The sequence below is a fragment of the Cervus elaphus genome, chromosome 1 (assembly GCF_910594005.1).
Source record: "Cervus elaphus chromosome 1, mCerEla1.1, whole genome shotgun sequence".
Taxonomy (NCBI): domain Eukaryota; kingdom Metazoa; phylum Chordata; class Mammalia; order Artiodactyla; family Cervidae; genus Cervus; species Cervus elaphus.
Genome location: NC_057815.1, coordinates 94,765,568 through 94,774,912, shown reverse-complemented (window position 1 = coordinate 94,774,912; position 9,345 = coordinate 94,765,568). Strand labels below are relative to the sequence as shown.

The window sequence follows — 9,345 nt, the reverse complement described above, 5'->3', positions numbered from 1 at the left end:
AGACTCCCTTGTAAAGGAGGCCATGTCTGCTCTTCTGGATTCATGTCCAAGAGGCATGGGAAAAATCAAACAAACCAACCCCTGGAGGTAAAACTGGAAAAGGACCAGAGGATGAAGGAGGAATCTCAAAGATGATGTTGGTCTTCGCTTTGCTGATGGACTATCATTTTAGTGCCAGCGCCTAAGCAGCAAGTACTTGGCTAATCAGTACTCGTGGACCGGTGGGGATGCCCTTCTCCAGCAGACATTCTGGTTGTAGTACTACCTCTGTTGCCTACTATCTGTGTGATCTTGAGCAAGTTACTTAAGTTCTCTGTGCCTCTCTTTCCTCACCTATAAAATGGGGATGCGAGTATCAATTTGGTGAGGCTTATGTGTTTATGCCTGACATAAAGTAAGTGCTAAATAAATGTCAGCTGGCATTAATATTATTGCCTGAGCTTACCAACAACCGGAGTCAAAGTGCACGTGGGAGTAAAGAGCAGCCGTGAAAATGCAGCTCGCCGCCCTGTCCTGACCACCTGCAGCACAGTAACCGACACGAAGGCTCTGCCTGCTGCCGTGGCCGTGACATACGCTGGAGTCCCCAGGTTGGAGAAAAGGGCTGTGTTGCAGGGGCCCACCAGGGGGCCCACCAGGACCTCCCCCCCACCCCCACAAAGTCCCAGTAGCCGGGCCTCACTGGGTGTGTGCTCACCAGCAGCCCACCATAGGCAGTGGGCTTCCTCGCACGGGAGGTGGTCCTGCCCAAAGAACCAGCACCAACCTCGGCTGGACAGGTTTCTCAGGGCTGAAGAGGGTGATGGAGGAGCAGCGGGGATGCCCTGGAAGAGACTCCTTCCCTTCCAGCTCGGCCACAGGCAGCGGTAGGTTCTCAGCCAGGTGGCTGGGGCCTGGGGGAGGCCCTTCTCCAGCAGGAACCCGTCTGGGGCCACGGACACCGGTTGGAACGTCTTGCAGTCACCGGCAAGGTCTGCTTCCAGACTCGCCCTTGGCTTTCTCGGCCTGTTCTTCCGCCAGCTTTTCCCTCTCTTTATTGCGGCGCGCCTCAGGCCGGGGCTTCTCCAGCAGCTTCTCCAGGACCAGTGAGAGGGAGCCAGGTTGGCCTCCGGTCCTGGCTTCGCACCGCGGTCTCAGGCGGCTTCTCCTCGCTCCACCTCCTGCGGAAGGAACCCCGGACCCTCCGATGTTGGCAAGTTCTGCGCAGGCGCTGCCTCCCCCCTCCTCCCCTCGGTGTGTCCGACGTCGCTCTGGCGTGTTAGTTTTATCTTTCTATTAAATCTATTTTAGTCTTGTTAGTAAAGCTGTCCGCTTTTCAAGGGCGGAACACTAGCGTGTCCACAGTCCATGTGCCTGCAGTGCACCTTGGCCGATACAAGGTTCTCCATGGTGGCACTGTTGGGCTCTCTGAAGCGGGACTGGGAAGTCTTCCAGGTTCTACTCCCTTGGACAGGGCTGGGGCTAAGGAGCCCAAGCTCGTTCTGCTTGTTGCTCCAGGCCAACGAATCCGGAGACGAGTTGTTGGAACAAGGGATAAAGACTCTAGTCAGAAAGCTAGCTGACAGGGAAAGGGCAGCCTCACCTGTCAGAGAGCCATCCTCCACGCATCAGAATGTGGGCGCCTTTATTTATAGAAGGGGGCGGGGCTTACTGTGGCAGTAACCAATGGCTGAAGAGGCCACTAACGGTAGCTGGTCGTCAGTTACTCACTAACGGCCTCCTGCCTGGGGGAGGGGTTTACTGGCGCTGCCAAAGGTGGAGCAGGGCTGCCCCAGCTTGTGCCCACCTCCTGGCCTCTGCGCCAAGAGCAGAAAAGTGCCACAGCAGAAAGCGGCCAGTCAGAAAGTACCAGCCGCTCCGGCAGTCGTCCTCCAGCTCTCAGTGGAGTAAGTCGTGCAGGCGGCAGACGTGATAGTGGCCGCATAGAGACAGCGGAGGTGCAGTCAACTGGGATCGTGGTCTGAGGCGCCGGGCACCAGGGCCTCATTCCACAGCCAGTCTGTGACCGCCATGGGTGGCCCTGGATGGGCAGCGGGAGCAGCTGGTCTGCCTGGTTGCAAGGGGGTCTGCAGGCGGAGAGGTGCAGGGGAGCAGCCTCGGCCTCTGGAGAGGAGTAGGATGGTGCAGCAAAGGAGGCAAAAACCCATCATGTCTCGGATTCGGATACAGCGGCCACCACTACACTGGTGGCTTTTCCCCTCAGAAATTCCAGCCAAGCCTGGACCTTGTTTTACCCTCTGCAGGACCACTCCGAGATGTGTTTAGGGGCTTGAAGAGAAAAAAAATAAATAAAAATAAAAAGCAGCCCTTGAAAAACAGGTGTTTACTGAACAGTCCCTCAGGGCAACTATGGTGTTAGAGCTATAACAAAACCACTGCTCCCAAGGAGTAGATGTTAAATTTTATGAAGAGCAAGGATATACTTATTCATTTGCCAGGTTTCAATGTTAAAACTTATATCCCAATGAAATGAGATAACAAATGATTTCAGATGGTGTTGAATACTGTGAAGGAAATAAAAGAGGTTACTGCTTAGGGAATGACAGACTCTGGTAGGGAGGGAACAGGGATTTCATGCCTCAGTTCCATTAGATAGAAGGGGGCTGAGATAATAAATAGGTACCCATCGTGCAAATGTCTGGGAGATCGGGATAGCTAGGACAAGTTCAAAGCTGTTGGTGAGGGGAAGAAGAGGGTAAACAATGAGAACAATTAGAAAGCTGATGCAATAGCCCTTGAAAAGCTGACCAGTGCCAGGCAAAGTATAAACTCTCTAACATATATTGCCTTTTTATAAGCCCAAATAATGCCTTGTATTTCAATCAATTACCTATGAATAAGAGGTAATCTCTAGAAAGTTAAGGAGCAAGCTCATGATTAGAGAGTAAGTGAGGACTAGATATATAACTATTAAGAGAATCCAAATCTAGGGCTGCAAAATCCACATTGTGATTTAGGGCAACCTTACTTTCTCATCTCTTCAGCTCTGCCTATTCCTTCCCCCCAAAACATGTCAGAATGCAAATTCAGTTGGTGTGAGTCAGCATTTGAGTGTTCCACTGAGACATAGACACAAGTCACTTTTGTGCAGCCTTTTTCAATTGACTGAGGAAAGGGTTCCAAGTTGCAGGCTTTAACAATTCCTTTCACTTAGGAGTGTTATTATCACCATTTTTTAATCTCCATATGGAACAGAGCACATCAGGACTACAGCTGGATTCTAGGCGGCAATTACAAGGAATTTTTGGAATGTTTGTCATGAGAAGAACGATTAACTAATTATTCTTTAAAACACTTATTGAATACCTGGTCAATGCCAAACATTGGGCTGGGCCTGGTTGTAAAATGGTAACAACATACAGGCTCGTCACTACCCTCATGGTGTTTTCAGCTTTCAGAGGTTACACAGGCGGAAATAAATTGTATAATTGAGGCACACAGGACACAGAACTCATGAAAGGAGATTTAACCTAGTCAGTTAAATCTGGAAGGATTTCCCAGAGAAAACTATGCCTGTACAAATAATAGAAAATACTTTTATTATTTTTATTGAAGTATCATTGGTTCACAATATAATTTTTAGTTTCAGGTGTACATCATGATGCTCCAACATTTTTACAGTTTATACCCCACTAATATTATTACAAGATAATGGCTATAATTCCCTGTGCTCTACAATTTATTCTTGTTGCTTATCTAGAAAATTATTTTTGAATGCCTCTGAAAAGTCAAAATACACTGAAGAAATGAAGTTGAAGTAAGATTAACGAAAATACTGGGACATTATTCCACTGTCATTCAGGCCTCCTGCTGTGTTCTTTGAACAGAAGCTCATTCCTGCCTTAGGGCCTTTGCGCTTGGCTGATGCCACTGCTCCTTTGAATCTGATTGCATGCTCCTTCATATTCTTCTTATGGTCACTTTTCCATAACCATCCTTATTTTGATTAGCCCTGCTTATCACTCTCAAAAAGCTCTTTTGCTTTCTTCAGATGTGATGATCTAGGTTTTTCTTCCATTTATTTATTTATTTATTTTTTATAGTAGGTTGTAAGCTTCAAGAACCTGGGCTCCTGGATCTCTGGGTCACATCAACTGGTCCAAGTCTGACACATGGTAAGTGCTCAATAAATATTGAAGTGTTCAATAAATAATGAAGGATGCATGTTTGCACAAGAAGGTTTATACTGAGTTAATTTATTTTGCACAATGTTAACCATGTTATATTCCCTTCACATTGCAAAATTCTGATAAAACTCCTTTAAAAATGAAGCTTTATTGAAGATGAGAAATGAACCTTATTGTTTGCATAATCTGAGGCTTAGTTTAAAAAATAAGCCCCTGGAAATTTACTTTGAAGCACATAAAAAAGATTAATAGATAGGTAGGTAGATGGATAGATATAAAATAAAACAAGTTTACTAAAATTTAATTTCAAAATTTTGATTATGGCTAAACATATAGATGTTCACTGTAAATTTCTTTCAACACAACTGTCTTTATGCAAATTTTCATAAATAAATGTGGGAAAGAAAAAATACCCGAGTATATTCCTCCTCTGAGTAGAGTTTATGTTTAATTTATATTTTCTGTGTCCTTCAGGTGGATGATTAGCAGGGAAATAGTCAAGAAAATCCTTTACAATATATTGTTTAAGCAACAAGTGATAGATTTGGCATGGTTTCCACTAAAGAGTTGTGCACTCACATGGTTAATTGGAAGTTGGGAAAACTAGAGCCCATGGCTCACTATTCCTCTGGCTTGAGATCTGGCTGCTGGTTCCGGGGGACTGAGTACAGTCAGAAGTGGAAGGTGACTCCCAGGTGTTACCTGTTGTGATAGGAGAAATCATGGTCTCACTTGTGACTCATAATCCTCTCATCAAAGGAAATGTGCCCTCTTCACCATTAAGATGGTTCAGTGTCTTTCTGTCCTGTGAATCTATTTGACCTTGTACCTGCTCTTGATTTTGATGGCCCAGGATGGGAGGAACCCTCATTACATTAATAATAACAACCAGCATCTGAATGAGTGTTCCTGGCTTATGAAAGTATTCTATTTACCTTACTTTATTTGTCTGTCCCAACAATGCATTGAGGCAAATAGGCCAGGAAATATTATGCACTCACCTATTTTATAGATCAAGGCAATGTGTGAGAGCCATGGCCAATTTCATGGTAGGGTACTGAGGAGCTGAAATTTGGACTGAGGTTCCTGACTTCTAATCCAATCATTCACCCTTATCTAATGCCTGACTGAAAATGTAGGCAATTTTTTACTATCTGATTTTATCAAAAGAAAGGAGGCTTTCAAGGAAATAGAGTAGCAGAGAAAAGTCCTAGGGAAAGTGAACTTTTCCCAGGTTGAATTCATGCTATGTTATCCCCAAATCTCGAATCCATTTCTTGATTCTGCTGAATAACAGCAACATTTACACACAGCTTTTTCTTCCTGCCTCCTCCCTCCCTCCCTTCCTTCCTTCCTCCTGTAGACTGAAAGAAACGTACAACATGAGAGCTGTGAGTTAAGTTTTGTTGGGGTAAAATGAAGACTACAGCCAGGGAGACAGCATTTCTGATAGCTCGGAGAAACTGCTCCAAAGAGCAACTGCTGCCTGACTTTCGGTTTTCTTTTATCTCTGAAAACATTTCAGTGTCTTGTTAGGGGATAAGGTAAGTGTCGTATATGATTTTAGTGAAGGGGGCACCTGCAGTCATGCACACATTTTGGCAGAGGTTTGATGCTAGTCATGAGGACCAAATTCGCCATTAATGAGTTTAGTGCTTTTCTGGATATGAACAGATGTAGTAACTGGGCTCATAAAATCTTCTCCTGAAAATATCTAACTATCTGAAGGCTTTTCCTGCAAGTTTTTCCAAGAGCACAGAGTGCCTCATTCCTGTTCTCCACTCTTAATTTCTTTCAGAGGGTATTGAATGTCAGCAGCTGCAGCAGCACTTGATTTATTCCTTGTAGAGGTAGCTGTCAAGTGCCAATTTGTAGTTGACACTTCCTTCTTTCCTTCCTTTCTCCCCTCCAGCTCCCTCCCTCCCTCCCTTCCTTCTGCATGTCTTCATTGAGTGTCTCTATAATGTCAGGAAATCTCTACTCTTATGGATATTTCAAGTTACAGTGGTAGAATAAGGAATCACACAAATGGATGTAAAAATATAGCTCTAGTAATTACTACAGAGTATATCACAAGGAGGCCTTGAATTAATGGGGAGGCTTCCCTGAAATCTTTACCAAGCAAAGGGCTCACTGCTTGAAACACATAGAAACCAATACTACGGCACCAGCTTTTGAGAAGAGTGTTTTGAGGCCAACTGGCAATGAGACGCGGGAAGGGCTCAAATCTGTGTCTTTGATCTGGGGTTCGGTCAAACATTATGAGTTTGTGGAGGATGTATTAGTTGGCAGAACTGTTGGTGGAGCAGGTTTCAATTAGTGGGCTTTGGAACTTGTCCTTTTATGATAAGATATGGTTGAAGCTTCAACCTGGGATCTTCTAGGATGGAGAACCCTTCACTTCTGAAAGGATTCTGGCATTCAAGTTCTAGTCATGTCCTGATCCTTTGGTTCCCTGGGGGTGGTATGGAGACTTAGTTTTTGGGTGTTATTTGAGGTCAGACATTCTTCCCTTGTGCCTGCTTTGGCTGCCTGGGCCTGAAGCTGAGGGAGGGAGTGGCACAAGGTGGGAGAGGGTTCTGGGAGGAAGGCCAGTGCTGATAGTCTGCTGGCAATCACCAGGTTGCAGATTGCAACTTTATTCCAAGGGCAATGGGAATCCATTGAAGAATTTCAGGTAGGACTGTAACGTAACTCTCATGAGTCATTTAGTTTAAATGGAAGCCTGCCCAATTAAGCCATCTTTATTCATGTGGCCTGTGAGCAGAGGGCAGAAATGATCCACAGGATTGGTCATCTGAATTAATTCTAACGCCATGCTCAGTGATCTGGGAAGTTGTGAAAGTAATAGGCCTTGGGTGTCCTCCTCTGGGAAGTTTATTGAACAAGCTGTTAAGAAAAAAAATCAATTGAGTAAATTTGAAGATTTCCTTGGCTTTATTCAATGACTTCTGAATCCAGCAATATCCCAGTTAGTAAGCAGAAGGGAATTCTGAGAGGTTGTGCAAATGGAAGGTTTTTATAGGAAGAAATGAGGGGCAAAGAAGCCATCAGCAAAGTATATTCAGGGCAGACACCTTTTTTTTGGGGGGGGTGGATTACAAGGGTTTTATCATGCAGATATATATATGTCCTTTCTCTGGGCCAGGGATAGGAATGGAGAAGGAGTAAAACACAACAGATCACCACCACATTGCCTACACCAAAATTCCAGACTAGATGATTAAGATTACATTTTTGGGGAAGGCTGTAACTGCAATTGTGTCAGGTATTGTAGAGGTTTGGTGTCATGGGCTTTAGCACAAGTGACACTTTTGGGGCCTGTGGTTTTCTTTTTAGCACCTGCACATCTGCATTATATTTCTGGATGCGTGCAGTAAGCCTCCTTCCAGAGGGCTGCGGACTTCTTCAGGGCCCTGCAAGAGGAGCAGACAAAATCATGAGTAGCTGAGACTCAGGTCAAAGGAGCTACTTCAAGGAGCATTTGCTCTTTTACTCAATACTTTATAACATTGTCATTTTCAGCTATATCTGAAAGACCTCTTTCTATCTTGCCCGGTGGAGGGAGTCAAATACTGACATGTTTTAGAAAGTGATTTCACATTTTCTGTATGGAGGAGATTGAGATTTTCTTTTGTTTTATGCTTTTCTATACTCCAAAGCATCACTTTCCTTTCCTCCAGTATTAGAGAAAAAGCTCTGCTGAATCTCTATAAGATAAAACATATAACTATAAACCAACTCATCCTGTATCCACCGACCTCTCTTACTTTATAAAGTGAAACATTTTCTAGGCTCTGGTGATACAGAAGTGAAAGGGAGTGATAAGAGTCTTGTCCACCTGGAGTTCCTGGTCTGCATTGGGAGACACATATTACCCAATATGCTATTTAATCATGATTGTGATAAAGGTCAGACATGAAGAGAAGCAAGTGTTATAAGAAGCAAATGTGACAGGTTTAGACTTGGGGGCAAGGGAGGACTGAGATGAACAAAAGACCGTTCAGGTGAGCTTTGGAGAGTGAGTGGAAATTGAGAAGGTGATAGGAGGGGGGAGGCAGGTTGGAAGATTATTCTGGTAGAAGAAACATGACCAAGGATGTGTCATGGGCAAGGGGCAGGGAGTTATATAGCAGCTGAATGGAGGTCAGATATCTGGAGGGCAGGAAAGGAGGAGGGCAGTGGTAGAAAGTGAAGATGGATCACTGTTCAGGGATCAGATCTGACTAGGTCTAGCCTTGATGGCTTATTTATTCATATTAATAAGATAGTGTTTTTCTTTTTCCTAATCTTAAAATTAAAAAAATAAAAAAGATTCAACCAAGGTTTTGGCTATTAATTTGACAAGCACAGGATTCTCCAGGGAACTGTGCATGGTTTAGGATGAGTATGGATTCTCAGTTCCTATAGAAAGAGTCACCCCTGCCTGTCTCACCAGACCCTGCAAACATCTTAATTTGCAACCCTGGACCAGATGATTTGAGAGTCCCTTCCACCGGTTAAGTTCTAAAGCATGTCAAGGCTCTTTGGGTGATACAAAGACAAATGATACAGAACCCTGGTTTATAAGAAGCTTGAAATTTAGTAGGGCATCAAGGCACTAAGAAGTACCCAGAAGGCAGCAGGTAAATGGTAGGAATTATTGTTATCAGTTCTGTGTTAGTGTTGCTCCTTATAGAGACTCAGTCCTTATAGAGCCTCATGTCCATGGTGGGCATGTGGCTGTTCCTTAATAAATAGCTATTGGCTGAATGATTTATAAAGAAGTGAAGAGTCTGGGGACCAGCAGTGAAGGAAAATGAGAATTGTTCATTGTGGGACTGTTATTACCTGACAATATCTCCAAATGCCTTCAACATGGGCTTATTCACGTACGGCAGTCCATGCTTGGCACACAGTGACTTCACCAGAGGTGCCACCTTGTGATAATTATGGCGTGGCATTGTGGGAAATAGACTAGGGAAATAGAGAAGATATAAAACTTCTCAGACCTAAGGAGAAACCCAAAGTTCCCATTCCCCTTTTACAAATTAAAATGATATCAACCACACAGACCCAACCTTGACCTTGCACAATACTTTTGTTTTGGGAAATTAAACTTGCTGGCAGACTCTTCTTATTCCTTGTAGCCCACTACAAGCCTTGTGGGTGGCATATGTTTAGGAAGAACTAAGAATATGTTTTAGCTCCATCAACTGTTTATTTTTGGCCTGATCAA

The 9,345-nt window shown here is 44.2% G+C and overlaps 1 protein-coding gene across 1 annotated transcript in view; it reads right to left on the bottom strand.

The window, feature by feature from the left end:
• Positions 1–7,136: 7,136 nt before the first annotated feature.
• Positions 7,137–9,345, bottom strand: part of LOC122700555 (fatty acid desaturase 2-like protein FADS2B) — a 52,241-nt gene continuing 50,032 nt past the window's right edge. Inside the window, exons 11-12 of the mRNA XM_043913517.1 lie at positions 8,958–9,083; positions 7,137–7,543 (exon numbers count right to left, since the gene is read on the bottom strand). Of these exons, the coding sequence (XP_043769452.1) occupies positions 7,483–7,543; positions 8,958–9,083 (187 nt within the window). The 3' untranslated portion in view covers positions 7,137–7,482. The remainder of the gene's footprint in view (positions 7,544–8,957; positions 9,084–9,345) is intronic.